The sequence below is a fragment of the Vanessa tameamea genome, chromosome 13 (genome assembly GCF_037043105.1).
Source record: "Vanessa tameamea isolate UH-Manoa-2023 chromosome 13, ilVanTame1 primary haplotype, whole genome shotgun sequence".
Taxonomy (NCBI): Eukaryota; Metazoa; Arthropoda; class Insecta; order Lepidoptera; family Nymphalidae; genus Vanessa; species Vanessa tameamea.
The window spans coordinates 10,756,604-10,780,258 of NC_087321.1; the positions used below are offsets into that span (position 1 = coordinate 10,756,604).

General features: G+C 32.7%; 1 protein-coding gene across 1 annotated transcript in view; it reads right to left on the reverse strand.

The window, feature by feature from the left end:
- The window catches only part of LOC113402470 (adenylate cyclase type 7-like), a 151,523-nt gene that overhangs the window by 59,186 nt on the left and 68,682 nt on the right, over nucleotides 1–23,655 (reverse strand). Inside the window, exon 4 of the mRNA XM_064216606.1 lies at nucleotides 7,049–7,158. Within this exon, the coding sequence (XP_064072676.1) occupies nucleotides 7,049–7,158 (110 nt within the window). The remainder of the gene's footprint in view (nucleotides 1–7,048; nucleotides 7,159–23,655) is intronic.

Below are 23,655 nucleotides of genomic sequence, written 5' to 3' on the forward strand. Positions count from 1 at the left end.
CTTGGACCTGCACACCATATCCTTGGGATGAGAGTAATTAAAAGTGAGAATAAAATTACACTCGATCAAGTCGGATACATAAAAAGGATATTGGAGAAGTTCAAAATGACAGATTGCAAACCAGCTGCAACTCCACTACAAAAAGGAATCAAATTACCAAAGTGTGATCATAAAAGTGAAAATTCTCATTACAGAAATTTGCTTGGCTCTCTCATGTACATAGCAGTGTGCACCCGACCAGATATCGCTCATGCGGTGAGTATGCTCAGTCAATTCAATGAGTGTCACACTGAAACTCACTGGAAAGCTTTGAAGCGCGTTCTTCGCTATCTTAAAGGTACGCTGAACTATAGGTTAGTTTTTCAGAAGAGTGGTTTGGATGTAACTGCTCATGTAGATGCTGATTGGGGTGGGAATGAACTTGATCGTAGATCTTTCACTGGTTTTATTTTTAAGCTAGGTAATTCGTTGATTTCTTGGGAAAGTCGAAAGCAAAAGACTGTTGCTCTCTCCAGCACAGAGGCTGAATACATGGCAATCTCTGATAGTTGTAAAGAGGTACTTTTTATAAGAGGTTTTCTTCAAGAATTGTTGAATATTGAATGTAAAGTTACTTTATATAATGATAACCAATCTGCACAAAAATTAACTGCTAATTGTATGTATCATAGTAGAACTAAACACATTGATGTAAGGCATCATTTCATTAGAGAAAAAATTAAGAAAAATATTGTTAATGTTAAGTATTTGCCAACAGATTTAATGATTGCTGATTTGTTGACAAAACCTCTGACAAAAGAGAAACATGATCAATTTGTGAAAGGTTTATGTTTACATTATTATGTTTAAGCTTTGTTTGTATATTTTTTTTTGTTTGGTTGTGTTGAAATATAATTGCATTAACTTAGTGATATTGTATTTAAGTTTTATAGACATAAATAAGTAAATATATGTTGATTGTAATTCTGATAGGTAACTACTTATAGTTAGTTATTATGACATCGGTTTAAGGGGTAGTATTAGAGCTGTCTTTATAAACACAATGTCATAAGGGAAATAATTATGAATTGGGTCTCACATAATGTTTAATTATTGGGTCTTAAAGAATGTTCCGTAGCTGTATAGTTTTAAAAAAAAAAGATTGACATCTCTCACTTGCTTCTGGAACGTTCTCGAATGTATTAACATACGGATTAAAAATCTTTTCTCATCTTTTTGGTGTTTGTATTTCCGACATTAATCTATCAATCTATTCATCAGTTAGATTACGAACAAACATCAGTACTTACTATTGAGTTCCCATGAAGTAAAGATGAAAAATTTTAATGGAACCAAGCGGGAATATACCTTGCAGATGAAATCAAATCAAAATATACTTTATTCAAGAAGGCTTTTACAAACACTTTTGAATCGTCATTTAATAAACTATATTAAGTGAAGCTACCGCCGGTCCGGAATGTAGATTCTTCTGAGAAAAACCGGCAAACTCGGTAGTTACTCTTTTTCAACATTTAAAAATACAGTCATATTAGAAAAATACTATTATATATGTATAAACATAACATAATCAGCCTGTAAATTTCCCACTGCTGGGCTAAGGCCTCCTCTCCCGTTGAGGAGAAGGTATGGAGCATATTCCACCACGCTGTTCCAATGCGGGTTGGTGGAATACACATGTGGCAGAATTTCGTTGAAATTAGACACATGCAGGTTTCCTCACGATGTTTTCCTTCACCGCCGAGCACGAGATGAATTATAAACTAAGCACATGAAAATTCAGTGGTGCCTGCCTGGGTTTGAACCCGAAATCATCGGTTAAGATGCACGCGTTCTAACCACTGGGCCATCTTGGCTCCATGTATATATATGTATGTAATATAAATTAAAAAAATTTGAAATAAAAGAAAAATAAATCCAAATCGGTTTATAAATGACAGCGATCTGAGATAACACACATAGAAAAAATACAACCGAGATCTCCTTTTTTTTAGTCGGTTAAAATTAATCAAATGCTCAGACTTCATTTTGATAATGTGCAGTTCATACTCTGGACGGAATCGAATTAGTCGAATTCCCACGGGATTGAAAACACGGCTAAATGCATTTTAATACATACTCTGTACAGTCATGGCTTAAAAATGAATAAGGTTTTATTTACTGTATGTAATTATTAAGTAAGTAATTGTATGTAATTATTTTCATTTAATTAATATACATTATACATTTGATTTTATGTAAAAATTTGTTGATTATTATGATGATGTATTGGCAAACTACACACAGTTTTGGCATAGTATATATGTTACTGTAAAAGCTCGAACTAAGGTAAATCTTAAGATTTTCCAGTAAAAGATTACCGACATGAGTTGGTAAATGTAAGTATTTAATATAAAGAGACGACTTTTTCGAACTTTTACCATTCCAACCTTTTTTTTTTTTTGTTTTACGAGGAGGAAATGCATTTACTCATGCTGCCCGGTCGAAAGGGGTTACCGTCCTACCCACAAACTAAAACCTCCTCGGATTTCCGCCTCACCGCAAGGCGACAGGGCTACGGGAACGCACGTGGCTCACCACCGCGGCCCTGCCAGCGGACGTCGCATATGATGGAAAGTTCCGCTGCCAACCACACCGTGTCACGTTCAAAGCTTCCGGCCTAGATGATCGCGGCACCGTCGACCCGTACTCCGACTCCCCGGAGCCCTGGACACCGAGTGCGCCCAGGTACGCCGGGTTTACCCACTAAAAAACCAGCGGTACCCTCTCCGTCTTTCGGCGGGCGCCACGGGATCGCTTGCGCATGCTACCGTGACGCCCTGACGGTCGGCCCGCCTATGCGGGCCTCCAACACCTAGAGGGGAGTTACCATTCCAACCTAACATAACCTAACATGTAAATCCTAAGATTTACCAAGTGAAAGATGGTAAAAGTTCGAATCGCAAAGTTTTATGGACATTTACCATTCATAATCGGCTTAGGTTTTACTAGAAAATCTTAAAATTTACCGTAGTTCGAGCTTTTACAGTAACATATACATATTAAACAAGTATTTTAGGGGTTAGTCGTCAGTGGTTAGGGATAAAAAGCGAAAGTATCCTATACCCTCCCTTGCCTTGGAGGTCTAGTTTGCTTCACACCAAATTCCATCAAATTCGGTTCAGTGATTTCGTGGCTAGAAAGAAAAACAGACACGAGTTATTTCACATAGTTTTCACGTTACAGTGAGTTTTTTATTATTTTTAAAGTCGGTGTAAAATCAAAACAAAACATTCATATTAATTTAAACATACAATTGAGTGAACGGGGTTGAGTCTGTTTTTTATTTATTTATTTACTCGGTTTTTCTGCTGACTGACTCAATATACATAACTAAAAAAAAATCAATTTCATGTACACTCATATGGCTCATAACACTCAAATTCGACTCAAACCGTGCTTGCATAATTTATATATGTTATATGCCATTACACAGTTCTACATCAGACATATATTTTTGTATGACAATCGATATTATTGTAGCAATTTAAATAAGCTTTATAGTTATTTTGTCAAGCGAATGCTATTTTCGGTGAAAACATTTTACGACTTAATTACAAATTTGCAATTTGTAATTAAGAACCAAGTATAATACGTGTTACGGAACGCCACTAATGTTTTTATCCTATGTTATATTTAGTAACATAACTTACTATATCACTATAATAATAATAAACGATATATATATGACATACAGTAATAATAAAATCCTTTTTTATGTCGGTTCAAATGGAAACTGATATCGCGACATTTTATAGCGTACAATTTAAATAAATGATTAGGATTTGCATGTACGCATGTTGTGTTCCTTTTGAGAAATTTGTAATCCCATGAGACTGCTTAACTACCGGCTGTTGTCCACGACTTTATTCGCGTGGAAGTTGAATATATTTCGGAATAACTTAAAATTGTATGTTAATTTAAGACCTCTTTGTATACCATATTTAACCATAGAAACGCATAAATATTTATCTACTTATTTTAATCAGTATTCCAAAAATAAAGATTCATGTTTTTAACTTAAAAAATGTCGGACTTCCGTATAATATTTTAACTTTTATTTCACCCTCTTAAGGGTAGAATATCCAGAAGCGCTTAAATACGTATCTACTTATTTTTAATCAGTATCCCAACAATAAAGTTTCATGTTTGTAACTTGAAATATGACGGGCTTTCATACAAACTTTCAATCCCAGTTTTACTCCCTTAAGAGTAGAATTTCTAAAAGGTCTTCCTTAGTGGGTGTCTACCCAATAAAACGATACTACTTACCAAATTACATGGCCCTAACTTTAATAGTTTATGCTCTGCGCTGTTTTCCAGCGGTGCTTTCCGAGGAAAGTGTATTCATGCCACTTTTAACTTAAACACTCCGGGTTGATACTAAGAATTTTTCTTCACGAAACTACATTCAATTTTTATCAGCCCAGCCCGAATGAACCCAGAATCTCGAGATCGCTGGACTTATATTCAGCCACGAAACCAACGAGATAGTAGGTCTCTTTAATACACTAAATCAAAATAATACGAATAAAAGGCTTAATTGACTTTTGCAAAGGCCGTTAAATATTCAGATCGGATTTGTACATAACTACTCGGGCTATGCAACAACCATCTCTTAATTTATTTATGACTACGAATTCGCCCCAGCTTCCCTGCATGTAATTTATTATGTTACCCCTAAGTATTTTACAATAACGGTTGCGGGTATAATTACTATTATTATTATATTCATATACTTAATGTTGTATAAACAATTCTTTAATATATATGTAAAGTATCAACGAGTGCACACGTCATTAGCTGTGAGATGAGAAGAAGAAAAAATAAAGAAGGAGGATGAAAAAGTCTAATTGATTAATAATACACACATGAGAACAGAGTGGTTTGGTCGGGTTTGAACCCGCAATCTACGGTTAATATTTATGTGTTCTAGCCATCTCGACTACATTTGATAAATAACATAATGTAAATTTACAAAAGTCAGTTAGATGTATATTTTAATAGAATTAATATGTCTCTAAAAAAAATATTTTTAAACGACCTCAGGTACATAAAGTTTCACCTTAAAAAAAGTATCAGAGTATTTTATAACACTCTTTGACAGTTAAAGTCTGGTAATAAAATGCGGTTTGTATAAATTCTATAAACTATGTGAGCAGTGATCTGTGTTGCGATAAGCCCCCGTCACCGATCGATCAAAACCATATCGTCATCATACAAACTATTTATTTTAATCACATATCATTTCATATTAAATTTTAAACCTAACGACCGTCAATCCCAAAAATATAAGAATTGCAGTGATCTCTTTTTGGGATGAGTGCGCATTTTACATTACATTACATTAACGGCCTCAAATTTCCCACTGCTGGACTAAGGCCTCATTTTGAGGAGAAGGTTTGGAGCATATTCCACCACGCTGCTCCAATTTGGGTTGGTAGATACGCATGTGGCAGATTTTTTTTTTAATTAGACACATGCAGGTTTCCTCACGTTTTCCTTCGCCGTCGAGCACGAGATTAATTATAAACACAAATTAAGCGCATGAATATTCTGTGGTGCTTGCTCAAACTCGCAATCATCGGTTAGGATGCACGCGTTCTAACCATTGGGCAATCTCGGCTCTTTAGTCTAGAATTCACATTTGTACCATATTAATAAAAAATAGCATTTAGTCTTCGGTCGTTATAAGTATTGCGAGTTCTATTAACTCTGTTTGTTACAGAACACATTACGAAAAATTGTGAGCCATAAAATATAAAATTTTAACAAAAAAAAAAAACGAATACAAGAAAAAGAGTTTGAAAAGGGTTAAAGTACCCTCGTGGCTCCAATGGTTTTGATTGTCAATTTACATATTCATAAGCCCATTTAAAGTTAAACAAACGGATATAAGAAAACAATACTTATTACATAAATATAATTTAGCTAAAATATTAATTGTTATAATATCATAATAAAATGTTAATCTCATAATGATATTATTCAATACTAATAATGATCTTTTATGCCTTTTATGTCAATTATATTTAACTGCACCGTCATAGTAAATACGGAAATAAAAAAATATTTTTTGCAGTTTTAATTTGTTATTTAATTTTAACATTTATATATGTATATAGTATTTAGCTTAAACTTATTAAACAGAAATACAATACCATACCATACCATGTGGTTTATTTAGGTTAATAGATATATTGAACCGATAATTAATTATTACATGTGCTTAATTTGTTTATAATTCATCTCGTGCTCGGCGGTGAAGGAAAACATCGTGAGGAAACCTGCATGTGTCTATTTTCAACGAAATTCTGCCACATGTGTATTCCACCAACCCGCATTGGAGCAGCGTGGTGGAATATGCTCCATACCATCTCCTTAACGGGAGAGGAGGCCTTAGCCCAGCAGTGGGAAATTTATAGGCTGATTATGTAATTAATTATTATCCATGTATGACGCACTTCCCTTCTCGTGTGGGCCGCGGCTGCGTACATATCGTTAGTGCGCCGTGCTTTAAAATTAACTAGCGTACGAACGATTTTCCTTCTCCTATCCTATAAATAGTAAATACCCCTCCCCTGGCTCATGTTCTTCAAGTGTATGAAAACCAAGAGAGCGCACCTAAGAAGGAAAGTATCTTCGAGAGTTCGAGGTTACATCCCCCCTTTCTATTTATATGAATACAGTCCACTTCAGCGATCACGAGTACACAATAGTTGTGTTATGATTTGAAGGGTGAGTGAGCTAGTGTAACTACAGGGAAAAGGGACATAACATCTTAGTTCCCAAGGTTGGCGGCGCATTGGCAATGTAAGGAATAATTCTGGTTCAATCACCCTTTAAATTAACACCAACATATATTATTGCTTTTAGGTAGGCCTAATAGCGAGTGGGAGGTACATTCCCCATCCAACAGTACCGCACTACCCTATATGTCACCGCTTAACTGTTAAGCTGTCTCTAATATTGAATCCAGACTTACAACTAATAACATAAAATGATTACTTACTCATTAAAAAAATCCCTCGCTCGGGAATCTGAGAACAAATGTCTCGTAACGAAAATCCGTTCGTCTTGAACAGCGAGCACCATCTCACCCAGTGACAGCGTCGTATTTACCTAAAAGAAATATAAAATTGATTACTTCAATAAGAAAAGTCGTGGCCCAATGGTCAATACACGTACGTATCAACCGAAAATTGCAGGTTCAATCCAAAAACACCACCGATTTTTTATGTGCTTAATAAATCTCATGCGCAGCGGAGAAGGAGAAAACATCGTGAGGAAACCATGTGTTCAGTGAAATTCTGCCACATCTGTACCAAGCATCAGCGTAGCGGCAGGGTGGTATAATCTCCTAGTCTTCTCCTTTAAAGGAGAGCAGTTTTTTGCCCAACTATGGAGTATTTATAGGATGTTACCTTACTTTAATAGCAACGAATTATAAACGAATCGAATCGGAAATATCTGGCATTTATTTAATCTTCTATACAAGGAATAAAATTAACTTAATCCTATAAAATATATATAGAAAATCTTAAAAATTTGACAAAAGAAAATATTAAACGATGATGATGATGTCCTTCTGACCGAGTTTGTCCACGGCCAATCGCATAAGAAACTAGGCAACTACGCGGGACATATTACAGTTCACAAATGTGTACGTAAACATAAACGAACTGTCTTTTTTTTCACTTATTTATAAATGGGACATCAGTCCAACGCGACCGGAACGAGATCAGGTGCAGCACAAGCGGCTTTAGATACTTCCAAGGCGCGGAAATTCCTAATTCCAGATTTTGGGCAGCTCTCTGGGACTAATGGGAATCTCTCGACAAAAAGTTTAGTAACATTTTCGGCCCGACTAGAGTTTCGAATTCAGAACCTTGGAATCCAGATAGACCAATGGGGCATTCGAAATTAAAATATATATTAAACGCATATATAATAATTAAAGCTAGGACGAGGAATGATGCTAGTGACGTTTATGGATTTATATTCTAATATATTGCTCTTACTAAAGATTAATTGCCTTGAATACTAGCCATAAGAACTCATGTAGCGTTTTTTCTGCCGCAGTTATAAAGCAAATATTTCTATTTAAAACAAAAAAGATTTAACATACTTCGTGTAATTTACAAAAAAACGTACGATAAAAACGTTGCTAAATACGACCAAACTCTATTTGTATAATTCACTCGTACAACGCGGGTCAAAACCGCAGATGATGCGGGAATTAAACGTTATGTACACTCTAAGCCTAATATGGGTTTAAACGTGCACTATTATGTCAGAATATCCACTCAATCTAATTTATCCTGACATAAAGTAGCTGTCAGCCTTAAACTATAGCTGTGTAGATAATTCAGTTTCGAATATACATAATGGAATTTGAGATGGGAAATTAACGCCAGTTACATTAACCTATAAAACGATACGAAATTGTTCCAATTAGGCTGACCATATATTCAACTATAAGAACATGAACTTGACGGTGAGTTATAATGATTTCCTTATTTTTGTTTAGTGGCTGTTGACAGGATTAAGTGTTATCAATAAAAATACGGAATAAGGATAGCAATAAAGTTTTTTAAATAAAAATAAATGAAATATCTTTGATTTGCTGGCATTTATTGAAGAGTTCCATTGTCCGTCTCCGAAACTCATCATCGAATCTTTACGAAATTTAAATCAGGCGAACTTTCGAACAAAAAAGGATTTTACAAATCTGTCTATATATGATGGAGTTACGTCCGAACAGACAGTAATTGAAAATCTTCTCCTTTTTTGAAGTCGGGTAAAAAAAAATCGAAACATACAAGCCTGTGCAAGCCCGTCTCTGTAGCGGTACTCATTATCGTTGTGTTCCGATTAGAAGGGTGAGTAAGCCAGTATAACTACAGGCAAAAGGGATGTAACATCTTAGTTCCCAATTGACTAAGACCCGTGTCGCAGAATCAGTGTTGCCTTGTGTTATAGTTTAAATTTAAGCCGCAAGCTGCAAATCGTAGCCACTTGTATAACAATTTTAAAACCTTCTCCGAAACGCTGTACGTGTCCTTTTTTCTCGCTAGAAAAACGCAATACGCATTTACCCATAAAGTGTGGGACTCGCCGGTGCCCCTGATAATCAGCCTGTAAATTTTCCACTGCTGGGCTAAGGCCTCCTCTCCCGTTGAGGAGAAGGTATGGAGCATATTCCACCACGCTGCTCCAATGCGGGTTGGTGGAATACACATGTGTTTAAAATTAGTGGTGCCTGCCTGGGTTTGAACCCGAAATCATCGGTTAAGATGCACGCGTTTTAACCACTGGGCCATCTCGGCTCTTTCTAAACACTGGGCCATCTCGGCTCTCGGTGCCCCTGAAGCCTAGTGTATTACAGTAGCGCTCAAAAAACCATCGGTACCCTCGCCGTCTCTTCGGGATCGCTTTCGCATGCTACCGTGACGCGCGCTAAGTGTCCTTGTATAAGTTATCTATATTGGTTTAATACTTTTGTCTTTTTGGTTGGTTACGCGGAACGAAATAACAAAATGGTTTTCTTTACCCTTGTCTTAGTGATAATGTAGATGTGATTTCCGATAAAGAAACCGGTAATTGTACAACCATGTGATGCTGTCCGGTACGACAAAAATGGCTGGATATTAAAGTTGCAAGTACTGCAAAGCTGGCCGATTTGCACGTGTAAAGTTTCGTTATGTGCAAATGTAAAGTTTCGTTATGTGAAGAACCGAAATTGTTTTTTTTTTAGAGTAACGCCACCACAAGCAATAGGGTCTAGGTTTTTATAATAATAATATTTTATGATTTTTGAATTAATTAAAAAAAAAGTATTCGCTAGAAATTTTAATATGCACATAACTAATATACATAACAAACATAACACAACAATTTTTAATTATTTAGGGTAAATCTTTTGCACTGTATATATTAACAACAGGTTCCCAGAAAACGTTCAAAACTTTTCTATTGTAAGGTTCAACAAAACCGTTAAAGAAAGTCTGTGTGCAAAAGGTTATGCGAGTACTAACAGTATGTATGTACGTCAGAATTTCTGAAAAAAACGCTAATATTTTTCCGTATATACATATCCGTCTTTCAAGTACTTAGCTTATTAGACTGCAAATCCTGAGCTCTTGGGTTCGTACTCGCCTTTGCCTCTATAACATAAATTTATGCATAATATAACCCTGTGCTTTTTGTTTTGCTTAAATTTGACTACCATAGCCGAAATAATAATAATACATATATTTTTAATACCTTAAACAATTATGAATATTCATTATAAATATTAGAATACTCACAATTAAGAACAAACCTTTTTAAATACATTTAGCTTAAATTGAAACTTACATTATTTTACGAAACGTTCCTTCTAGAGAAACGGGTACAAACGAAACTAACCACAAGTAGTCTATTGTCTAGTTTAAAAAGCAATTGTTTTCGAGTGAAAACTTTTTTTTTTATATAGGATAAATTGTTTTTTAAGCCACTATTAAATTCGTCGAGAAATATAAATGAGAAAAATAATGAAAGACTAATAATTTCCAGCTGCCTACGCATCTTCCTAATGATCAGACCATTTATTCTTAACTAATGGGTCGCCCGTGAAATTTTGTTTTGGCAGGAAGGCAGGTTTTGTTTCGTTTTAATTTTATGGTAAACTGACGACGTCTGTTCGCACGTTTTAAATGTGTTTTTTTTTTTAAACAGGTATATCGCCGCTCTCTAGCCGGACAATAACTTTTTTCCGCTCTCTAAAATTATTATTATTTATTAAATCGTAACAATTTATTAAATTACAATCAAGAATCCTCTTTAATTTTCTGCACATCTACGGCTGGAGGTCTTCAAAATAAGACCATAACTGATCTTCTACGTTCAGCTCTCGTCCCATAAACACTGAGACAAAAATCGGATACGCTATTAATACAACATATATAAGATTTTTTTCACGTAGTAGAGACTTAAAGATTCTTGGTATTCTTACCCATTTAAACAACTGCGATGGTATGTCTTCGGTATGGATCTCCCGTGGTTATTACTATACAGGTAAAATAGTACCTTTGAAGCACTTAAAGGACGTCATTTCTCTATATTTTATATGCCAGAAATGATATTTAGATAACATGAAAACTAAGGTTGGAATGCTTATCCCTTAAAGAGATTACTTCCAACGTGCACATGCTTCGTAGACACGTGCAATCGTATAAATTGCAACTTATATTGCGTAACTTTTTCAAAAAGGTATATTTAAATAACTTAACTTTCGATTGAGGAAAACTTGGAAACGTTGAACATGGTTACGTTGATGTGTAATGGTATTCAATATACGTATTCTTTATTCAAATATATATATATCATATATATATATTGTATATAATGTTAGATTATAATCTATCTCACGAGATTGTTAACTGACGAAAGACTATGATAGTGATTAAACTTAGAATAAAATGTATAAATTTAGGTTATGGGCTTAGATCTTTTATAATTGAATATAAATTTAACAGTAACAGCCTGTACATATCTCACTGCTGGACTAAGGCCTCCTCTCCCTTTTGTGAGGAGAAGCTCCTAAGAGCTTATTCCACCACGCTGCTCCAATATGGGTTGGCAGAATTTCGTTGAAATAAGACACATTCAGGTTTCCTCACGATGTTTTCCTTCACCGCCGAGCATGAGATGAATCATAAACACAAATTAAGCACATGAAAATTTTCTTACGTTCTCTTCATCTCTGACCAAGCAAATATTTCTACGTATAAAATGGTATATATTAAAAAATATTAAATTCTACTAGTTTTAAATGAATACGTCTAAATGCATAACAATATTTTTAAATATAACACTTAAAAAATGTTTTCGTAAAATATTAATTTAAATAGTTCTAAATAAAAAGAATCTGAATTCAGACCCACTTTTTTAAATTAAACGAATTAAAAAAAATATTTCTGTTAAAAAGAACACTTGCGTACACGGCATTTTAATTTGATACTGAGTACTGCTGTTTGGCGGTAGAATATCTGATGAGTGGGTGGTACCTACCCAGGTGGGCTTGCACAAAGCCCTACCACCAAGTAAATACTTTAATAGATTACGTTAAGTAGATACAGTGTAAAAATATACCTTGATGTAAAATAAATAATACAATATCACAAAAACCTTTAAGATAAAAGATAAGATCAATTGAATAAATCTGAAAAATAGAACATCCATTAGTACAGATTCAGAAGACTTAATTCCAACTTATTCAACAAGTTTCCAATAATAGAAAATGAACACTTGTTGGAATCTTCAGCTTGAAATGGGATCAAGAGCTACCAACAATACTATATTGTATATGTATTTAGCATATATAAAAACGTTTTGTGTTCTACAGAATAAAACCGTGAAGTAAATCAGATTATACGTGAACCACATTTTGTAATTTCATACGAAGTAATATTCCTTATTATGATGTTTGAATTCAAATTTCAAAAATGTTACCAAAATTTTATTATATTTGTGATAATATAGAGCTAATTTTATATTTACCGCTCAGATTATAAAACAAAAGGGAAATGAAGCGCGTCGTACATTGTATTGAAGCAACAAATGCAAATATAAATTCAATAAATGCTAATTTCCGGTAGCGCAACAAGACGTCTCGTTCGTCGTCGATCGTCTTAAAATTGAAATAACGTTATTATATTTCATTGAATTCGAAAAAAAACAGCTGAAAATATATTATTCTATTGCAAGTTGAGATACAATAAAAACAATGTCACTAGATGTTTATGGCGATATTACTTTTAAATATATACACGTAATTAATACATTTCAAAGAAATTGTACGTTTACATTACATATTAAAAATTCTGAATCAGCAAAAGAATGATTAACATTTATGCATTAAATATTTACAAATAACAATTTTAAAAAAAGGTACGGCGTGGAAGAATGCTATTTTTATTTTTTGGTATATTATGTAACACTCGAGGCTCACCTGATGAAAAGACGGAACAAGACTGCAAAGGGAGTCTCGCAGGTGCATTGCCGGTCTTTAACAATTGAGTAGGCTCTTTCTTGAAGGGTGCCAAGTCGTATTGGTTCAAACTTCCGCCTGCGTAAACTAGATGTGGCCACAGAAGTGGCCACACTTGTACAAACATGTACAAGGCAAAATACATCTCCAAAATTGCGTTGTTGTGGATTTCCACAAATCGAAGTGGTGTGGTGAATGCTAGTAGCATTTCCGCATTTAATCGCAATACCGATGTTCTTGACAAAAAAATTAAACAGCTCTCCGGTTATCAATGGATGCCTTCATCGATAGGACGAGGTGTTATACTTTCAATAAAGATTTAAAAGAGAGAAACCGGTACGAAACTCAGTAGTAACATGTATTAATCGTTTACAATTAGATTCAGGCGTCAATAGCGCCATGGTTTACGGGCTTAACGATGTAAAAAGTCGCAGGATCGATCCTATTCTTTAAAAAAACTAATTTTTTTTTTAACTATTTAAAAAAAATTATGTGTAACATCAATTATTAGGAACTTTAAGTGCTTTTATTATTTATTTAATCCTATACATACCTATTATAGATATTTAAACAAAGAAAATTAAAATTTCAGCACATTCATTAGCTCTTTATAAGACTCGTGGTAATTTGGAAAAGAATACTTAATGAAGTTTTGAAGAACTTAAACCTCCGATTCGATTAACATGATAACAATTCTTTAATGTCATGTTTCTGACCAGAGGGCTACTCGCCTCTTAAGAGTTTCCTCCCTAAAAAATCTCTACAACGAAGTATTTGTTTGAGAGTAACAGTTTTTAAATTCAGTGGCAAGATTTAACTTAAAAATAACCTACCACGTCTTGTGTTAGACAAAAACGTGAAGAGTATTTACATTTGTCAAATGTACGTTTGTAAACCATAAGAATAAACGACTTTATAAATAACTTTTCTTATAATATTGTTGTACATACACAAGGAAAGTTATAAACAAAGATAAGCGAAAGTAAACAACTGTTGTTCGAAAACAATTGTTAAACCCTGATTAACTTTGTGACGAAATACAGAGCGCTCATAGGTTGACTATTGCGTTATCTGCCGCCCTCGACCAATTATAATACAGATTCGAGTAAAATTAGTTAAATTATACTAACAGCGTTTCAGAAACAGAATATGTATGTAAGTAAATAATTTAAAAAAAAATTGCTAAGACGAGCAAATCTATTTACACCAAATCTATCTTTTTACACCAAAGCGCTCAGTTACCACTTGGTGGTAAGGTTTAGGTCCGTTCAGTTACCACCCCACTCATCAGATATTCTACCACCAAACAGCAATACTTAGTATAGTTGTGTTGAAGGGTGAATGATTTAGTATACCTACAGGCACAAGAGATATAACGTCTTCGTCGGTGAATGGTTTTAAATATTTCTTACAGCACCAAAATCTATAGGCTGTGTCGATCACTTAGCGTCAGGTGGGCCATTCGACCTATATCTTATGAATATTATTAATATAATATATTATGCATGAAATATTATTAGAGCGTACTTTAAAAAATATACAACAAGCTTCTCGTAGATATTAATAACCTTAAAAACCTTTAGAAGACTTAAGTTAAATAATTCTTAACAATGATGTTAACTCTATGTTGGCTCTTGTTTGTTATACCCTGTTTCAGATGTGCCTGCTGTAACTTTATTGTAACTTAGTTCAAATGTGCTAAATTTCCCCTAAGGTTTGAATTTTTAAGTCATACTTGTTAGAATTTTCGATGGTGAAGATAAAACAAAGTCGTTTACCGCTGTTTTTACGCTTAGATCATGATCATTTAAAATTACACAACGTATTTTAATGCGGTTTTTTTTTATAGATTTATTGATTCAAGAGGAAGGTTTACATGTATAATACACGACCAATATAGTAGAGAAACTTAGATAATTTTAGAGGTTTTTGAAGTGATGTCGTAAATAAACACATTTTTTTGGCGCTTACATTGCAAACGCGGACTGAACCCTATACGAGATAGATCAAAATAATGTACTACAGAATTGTACACCTTAAAAAGGTCTTCAAAAAATGTATTCAATTAGTAGTACCTTAAAAACATTTTGCATTTTATATAGATCAATATGGCCGTTTACAGCATGTAATTTAAATGAATATTTTCGAAGATATTACAGACCTAAAACGCAGGGACATAGCGATTTGTAATGTCTAATGACTGATAAACCGTGAATATTGTAAGACATTCTGTAGTATATTTAGTATCAGCATTGCACCCGTGCGAAGCCGGGGCGGATCGCTAGTGTATAATAAATGCATTTTATAATAGAGAAAAGCTGAGTATTTCAACTTTCATAGCCGGGAAAAACAATGGTGCGAATGTTTATTTTTATGTTCGTTATTCAATCTAAATGTTTCATATAGACCCGTTTGTACATAAAAATAGAAGTCAACAAACAAACAACTTAATAAATCTTTGGCGTATCACCATCTACTCTACTGCTAAACAGTAATTGTATTATTGTATTCCGGCTTTCATCGTAAGTGAACCCATCCTGTTACAGAAAGAACAAACAATTAGAAGAGCCGAGATAGCCCAGTGGTTAGAACGCGTGCATCTTTACTGATGATTTCGGGTACAAACCCAGGCAAGCACCACTGAATTTCATGTGCTTAATTTGTGTTTATAATTCATCTCGTGCTCGGCGGTGAAGGAAAACATCGTGAGGAAACTTGCATGTGTCTAATTTCAATGAAATTCTGCCACATGTGTATTCCACCAACCCGCATTTTAGCAGCGTGATGGAATATGCTCCAAACCTTCTCCACAAAGGGAGAGGAGCCCTTAGCCCAGCAGTGGAAAATTTACAGGCTGCTAATATAAAACAATCAGATCCATAATTGCCGCTGCATAGACTTTGCAAAAACAAATGTATACTATTTGTAGTGTCAATGTGGTACCATTCAACAACTACCCATTAGATAACCTATTCTCGTATATGATAAATAAGGTTAATGTATTGGACACTAAGATTATTATATATATTATATTCATATTGAAATTAACTTAGTAAAGTTACGATTCAAATTCGCTTGTAAAAGTCTACTTGAATAAATTGATTTTGATGTTAATGCTTTTGATGCAACGTCACTACCATGAACACTTTATCTGCCCGTGGGGTCATTTGTACCTGGTAAAAAATATTAGAACAGAAAATTGCAAATGACTATTCTTTAACGACGACCTCCGTGGTCGAGTAGTGTGTACACCGATTTTTATGGGTACGCCACTCCGACGTCCCGGTTCGATTCCCGGTCGAGTCGATGTAGAAAAAGATCATTAGTTTTCTATGTCGTCTTGGGTCTGAGTGTTTGTGGTACCGTCGTTACTTCTGATTTTCCATAACACAAGTGCTTTAGCTACTTGCATTGGGATCAGAGTAATGTATGTGATGTTGTCCAATATTATTAAATTTGGCTCCAAAATATTTTAGAAGTTCTAGCCTTAACGGATGATTGCTATACGTTTACGCGTTCCTTGAATGGATCAGTTAATTAAACAATTAAAATATCAGCATTTTATTAAAAAGATAAAAAAAAACTGTATATTTGTCTTAAAATGAAATGATAATGATATACAATTTAAATATTACATAATAATAATATATATACAAAAACAGAAAACGTAAGGTTATATATTCCATAAATATATTAAATCTGACATTACTTTATACTTTAGGACTTTCTGCCTGTCTTGCTAAGTTCCACCCACTCAAAATATAAACCACCGCCAAACAACAATAGTTATTGTTTTGTTCCGGTCTGAAGAGCTAGTGACCCAATATTGGTTCTCATCTTAGTATCGAAGATTGGTGACGCATTGTCAATGTACGAGATGGTGAATATTTCTTACAATACCAAATTTTTTTTTTTAATTTTGGCTTATATTTGTGCCAAGAGGGCATAGATTATTTCGCCAATGTCACGTGCGATGGAGATGACACGATGGAGATTGATCGGTGCGGTCGAGATTACAGGCTTAATTTAATTTGAAGGCATAATAGTAGTAGACACTTTGTTAACCCATAACCTAAAACAACACAATAATAAATAATACAATATATCTATGAGCAATTTCCGTCTGGTCGCTCAAACGCAAACCTACCTACATATTTAAATAAAATAGTAGACTGTCTCGGGACGCGCCGTAGATGTGAAACATTTGGGTTAATATAGTTTACCTTTTGATTAATAAAAAATAATAGAGAAACTCTGGATTGAACTGAAAATAATTAATGAAAATTTGAATTTCGTTAATACTTTAAATGCAACATAATTCGATCTGAAGAGAGAAAATACAATACATTTATACGAGCAGTAAACATGTTAAGTATATTTTAGTCCGGTAAAAATACGCATCTTGTACAGAGCAGCCACGAAGCTCATACAATGGAGTCTTGAGTGGCGGGGTGGTAGGGGGGTTTTACTGCCAAAACTCACCAATAGATGTTTCAAATCAAAAATGTTTCTAATATATTGAATTTGCTTAATACAATTGTAATTAACAAAATTAAAACTGAAAAGAAAAATAAAATCTAATCCTCGCTTCAAAGGTAGACCGAGTTCAGTCTCGCAAAGGGGAAAAGTGAAAAATTCTGCAAGCCGATCAAAGTTAAAACGTTCATTGTCGTTTGATAACGTTACATAAGTGTGAGATCTGTTTGATTAGCCTTGCAGCAGGTCGTTAGTCTGCGCTGCACGAAATATGTATATGTATACATCACACCTTCGACATTATACAAAATGAGATTCATATCGTTAACCATGATCATTAGCTTTGCAACTAACTCATTTTACGGGTTAAAACAGTGTAATATTACAATATCTGCAGTACATTCCAACCTACATAAACGGATTGGGTAGTAGACTAAGTTCTGCGGCATTTGCAGTCGAAAAAAATAGATTATTTAGCGATGTTAATACGCTTAGTATATATATTTCTGTCACATTCACAGTTAAGTGTGTACTGGTATCACGCAGCTGTTATCCATCCGATATTGGTGCTGCAATAAGGGCTATTCACGCAATCTATAAACTAGGAGCTAAATCATCATTGAGGCATAAATTTAAAGAAATCTAGATATTAATTGTTGCTTCTCAACATACATATATTCTGTAATGTTACGTATGTACGGAAAAATATTAATACGGAACGATTCAACGGAGAAGTAAGAAAATGTGAAACTCATAGAATTGCTACACGGAACAAATACAAATGCCTTAGTACAGCCACAAGACAGCATACAATCAATATTTCTTTATTGACATTGATTAAATGTAAATAACCTAAATTTACAACAAAAAAAAGACGCGCTCGGCGAGTTTCTCTCGCCGCTTCCGCTCTCTGGGTCACAGTCAGGGTAACACCTTTTCCGAACCGGTGGTAGTATTTAATTTCACAAACAATAAGTAAGTGTAATTCTATATTGAATAAAGGATTTGATTTGATTTGAAAAAAAAACCACGAGAGCAATAAAGACAAATAAACATTATTGAATTTAAGCGTTATCATTGGTCTAGAGTTTAAATATTATATTATATCCATTATGGATTCGCTAAAAATGGCGTTTTTAACGTCGAACAAGCTATTGGAACTTTGAACGCATAATTAAAGTAGTTTAGATCAGTGGTGTATCATAAATAAAGGCATATAAATGAAGTGGTTTATATTGCACGATATGAATGAGCTCTTAGCAAATTAAAATACAAATATAAATATATAGGTTTGTTTATCTTTATTCCAGATTCGATTGGAATTTATTCTTATATTTACAATGCGAAATTAACTCTGTCTGGCTCAAGCTTGAACTCCAAGAAAGGACATAGGCTAGCTGTCTATGCCTAACACTAACACGCCTATAACGCGAGGGAAGTCGCGGGCAATAACCAGTAGGCTGACAACACTAGTTATTCCAAATATATGAAATCTCTCATCTGTGCAGATGCGAGTAGATATATGTATATATCAAAGTTCCTCACCACATCCGTCTGTATGTCTGCGGTGACCTCGGAAAATGCTGTTGGAATTTTCATTTCAACATATCCACGCGAAAACTTTGTGTGTTTAAATCATGTTTATTTATTGGAAATTATGATAACATTTAAATTTAATAAATACTCTTAAATATTGAGCCAAACAAGTCAATCATTTTTACGTCAAACAGATATTTTAACGTTTTTTTTTTATATAAGGACGCTTTTTATAGTCCTCGTAGACAACATACAGGATGATTTTGTACTACTTGGAGATCGTAAATACGACAACATTGTACGCGTTCACAAATCGGTAAAGTTATATAAAAATAAAAACACTAGGAATTGTTTCTCTTAATAAATATCAATAGAAATCACCACAACACGTGTGTATACATCTATCTACTTCAATATATCATACACAATATAGTCAATACTAAGTGTTACTGCTACTTAGCAGTGAGATGCTAGGTTATAAAGATCATTTGATTCTCCAATTGAAATATTCACAGACGTAAAATATATGAAGATTAACAGACCTGTAACTAGAGACACAAGGGACATAACATCTTAGCTCCTAAGGTCGATAGTGCATTCGCAATGTAAGGAATGCTTAATATTTATTATCCGGTTATGTCTATGAGCGGTCTCCGGCAGAGTCTTCTACTACTCGCTCACGGTGATGTTGTAGAGGACAATAGCTACCGTTAGTTCGAAAAAAAATTTAAAAAAAAATGGGTGATCATGGCCCATTTGCCCGTCATGTATGTATGTATGTATGTATGTATGTATGTATGTATGTATGTATGTATGTATGTATGTATGTATGTATGTATGTATGTATGTATGTATGTATGTATGTATGTATGTATGTATGTATGTATGTATGTATGTATGTATGTATGTATGTATGTATGTATGTATGTATGTATGTATGTATGTATGTATGTATGTATGTATGTATGTATGTATGTATGTATGTATGTATGTATGTATGTATGTATGTATGTATGTATGTATGTATGTATGTATGTATGTATGTATGTATGTATGTATGTATGTATGTATGTATGTATGTATGTATGTATGTATGTATGTATGTATGTATGTATGTATGTATGTATGTATGTATGTATGTATGTATGTATGTATGTATGTATGTATGTATGTATGTATGTATGTATGTATGTATGTATGTATGTATGTATGTATGTATGTATGTATGTATGTATGTATGTATGTATGTATGTATGTATGTATGTATGTATGTATGTATGTATGTATGTATGTATGTATGTATGTATGTATGTATGTATGTATGTATGTATGTATGTATGTATGTATGTATGTATGTATGTATGTATGTATGTATGTATGTATGTATGTATGTATGTATGTATGTATGTATGTATGTATGTATGTATGTATGTATGTATGTATGTATGTATGTATGTATGTATGTATGTATGTATGTATGTATGTATGTATGTATGTATGTATGTATGTATGTATGTATGTATGTATGTATGTATGTATGTATGTATGTATGTATGTATGTATGTATGTATGTATGTATGTATGTATGTATGTATGTATGTATGTATGTATGTATGTATGTATGTATGTATGTATGTATGTATGTATGTATGTATGTATGTATGTATGTATGTATGTATGTATGTATGTATGTATGTATGTATGTATGTATGTATGTATGTATGTATGTATGTATGTATGTATGTATGTATGTATGTATGTATGTATGTATGTATGTATGTATGTATGTATGTATGTATGTATGTATGTATGTATGTATGTATGTATGTATGTATGTATGTATGTATGTATGTATGTATGTATGTATGTATGTATGTATGTATGTATGTATGTATGTATGTATGTATGTATGTATGTATGTATGTATGTATGTATGTATGTATGTATGTATGTATGTATGTATGTATGTATGTATGTATGTATGTATGTATGTATGTATGTATGTATGTATGTATGTATGTATGTATGTATGTATGTATGTATGTATGTATGTATGTATGTATGTATGTATGTATGTATGTATGTATGTATGTATGTATGTATGTATGTATGTATGTATGTATGTATGTATGTATGTATGTATGTATGTATGTATGTATGTATGTATGTATGTATGTATGTATGTATGTATGTATGTATGTATGTATGTATGTATGTATGTATGTATGTATGTATGTATGTATGTATGTATGTATGTATGTATGTATGTATGTATGTATGTATGTATGTATGTATGTATGTATGTATGTATGTATGTATGTATGTATGTATGTATGTATGTATGTATGTATGTATGTATGTATGTATGTATGTATGTATGTATGTATGTATGTATGTATGTATGTATGTATGTATGTATGTATGTATGTATGTATGTATGTATGTATGTATGTATGTATGTATGTATGTATGTATGTATGTATGTATGTATGTATGTATGTATGTATGTATGTATGTATGTATGTATGTATGTATGTATGTATGTATGTATGTATGTATGTATGTATGTATGTATGTATGTATGTATGTATGTATGTATGTATGTATGTATGTATGTATGTATGTATGTATGTATGTATGTATGTATGTATGTATGTATGTATGTATGTATGTATGTATGTATGTATGTATGTATGTATGTATGTATGTATGTATGTATGTATGTATGTATGTATGTATGTATGTATGTATGTATGTATGTATGTATGTATGTATGTATGTATGTATGTATGTATGTATGTATGTATGTATGTATGTATGTATGTATGTATGTATGTATGTATGTATGTATGTATGTATGTATGTATGTATGTATGTATGTATGTATGTATGTATGTATGTATGTATGTATGTATGTATGTATGTATGTATGTATGTATGTATGTATGTATGTATGTATGTATGTATGTATGTATGTATGTATGTATGTATGTATGTATGTATGTATGTATGTATGTATGTATGTATGTATGTATGTATGTATGTATGTATGTATGTATGTATGTATGTATGTATGTATGTATGTATGTATGTATGTATGTATGTATGTATGTATGTATGTATGTATGTATGTATGTATGTATGTATGTATGTATGTATGTATGTATGTATGTATGTATGTATGTATGTATGTATGTATGTATGTATGTATGTATGTATGTATGTATGTATGTATGTATGTATGTATGTATGTATGTATGTATGTATGTATGTATGTATGTATGTATGTATGTATGTATGTATGTATGTATGTATGTATGTATGTATGTATGTATGTATGTATGTATGTATGTATGTATGTATGTATGTATGTATGTATGTATGTATGTATGTATGTATGTATGTATGTATGTATGTATGTATGTATGTATGTATGTATGTATGTATGTATGTATGTATGTATGTATGTATGTATGTATGTATGTATGTATGTATGTATGTATGTATGTATGTATGTATGTATGTATGTATGTATGTATGTATGTATGTATGTATGTATGTATGTATGTATGTATGTATGTATGTATGTATGTATGTATGTATGTATGTATGTATGTATGTATGTATGTATGTATGTATGTATGTATGTATGTATGTATGTATGTATGTATGTATGTATGTATGTATGTATGTATGTATGTATGTATGTATGTATGTATGTATGTATGTATGTATGTATGTATGTATGTATGTATGTATGTATGTATGTATGTATGTATGTATGTATGTATGTATGTATGTATGTATGTATGTATGTATGTATGTATGTATGTATGTATGTATGTATGTATGTATGTATGTATGTATGTATGTATGTATGTATGTATGTATGTATGTATGTATGTATGTATGTATGTATGTATGTATGTATGTATGTATGTATGTATGTATGTATGTATGTATGTATGTATGTATGTATGTATGTATGTATGTATGTATGTATGTATGTATGTATGTATGTATGTATGTATGTATGTATGTATGTATGTATGTATGTATGTATGTATGTATGTATGTATGTATGTATGTATGTATGTATGTATGTATGTATGTATGTATGTATGTATGTATGTATGTATGTATGTATGTATGTATGTATGTATGTATGTATGTATGTATGTATGTATGTATGTATGTATGTATGTATGTATGTATGTATGTATGTATGTATGTATGTATGTATGTATGTATGTATGTATGTATGTATGTATGTATGTATGTATGTATGTATGTATGTATGTATGTATGTATGTATGTATGTATGTATGTATGTATGTATGTATGTATGTATGTATGTATGTATGTATGTATGTATGTATGTATGTATGTATGTATGTATGTATGTATGTATGTATGTATGTATGTATGTATGTATGTATGTATGTATGTATGTATGTATGTATGTATGTATGTATGTATGTATGTATGTATGTATGTATGTATGTATGTATGTATGTATGTATGTATGTATGTATGTATGTATGTATGTATGTATGTATGTATGTATGTATGTA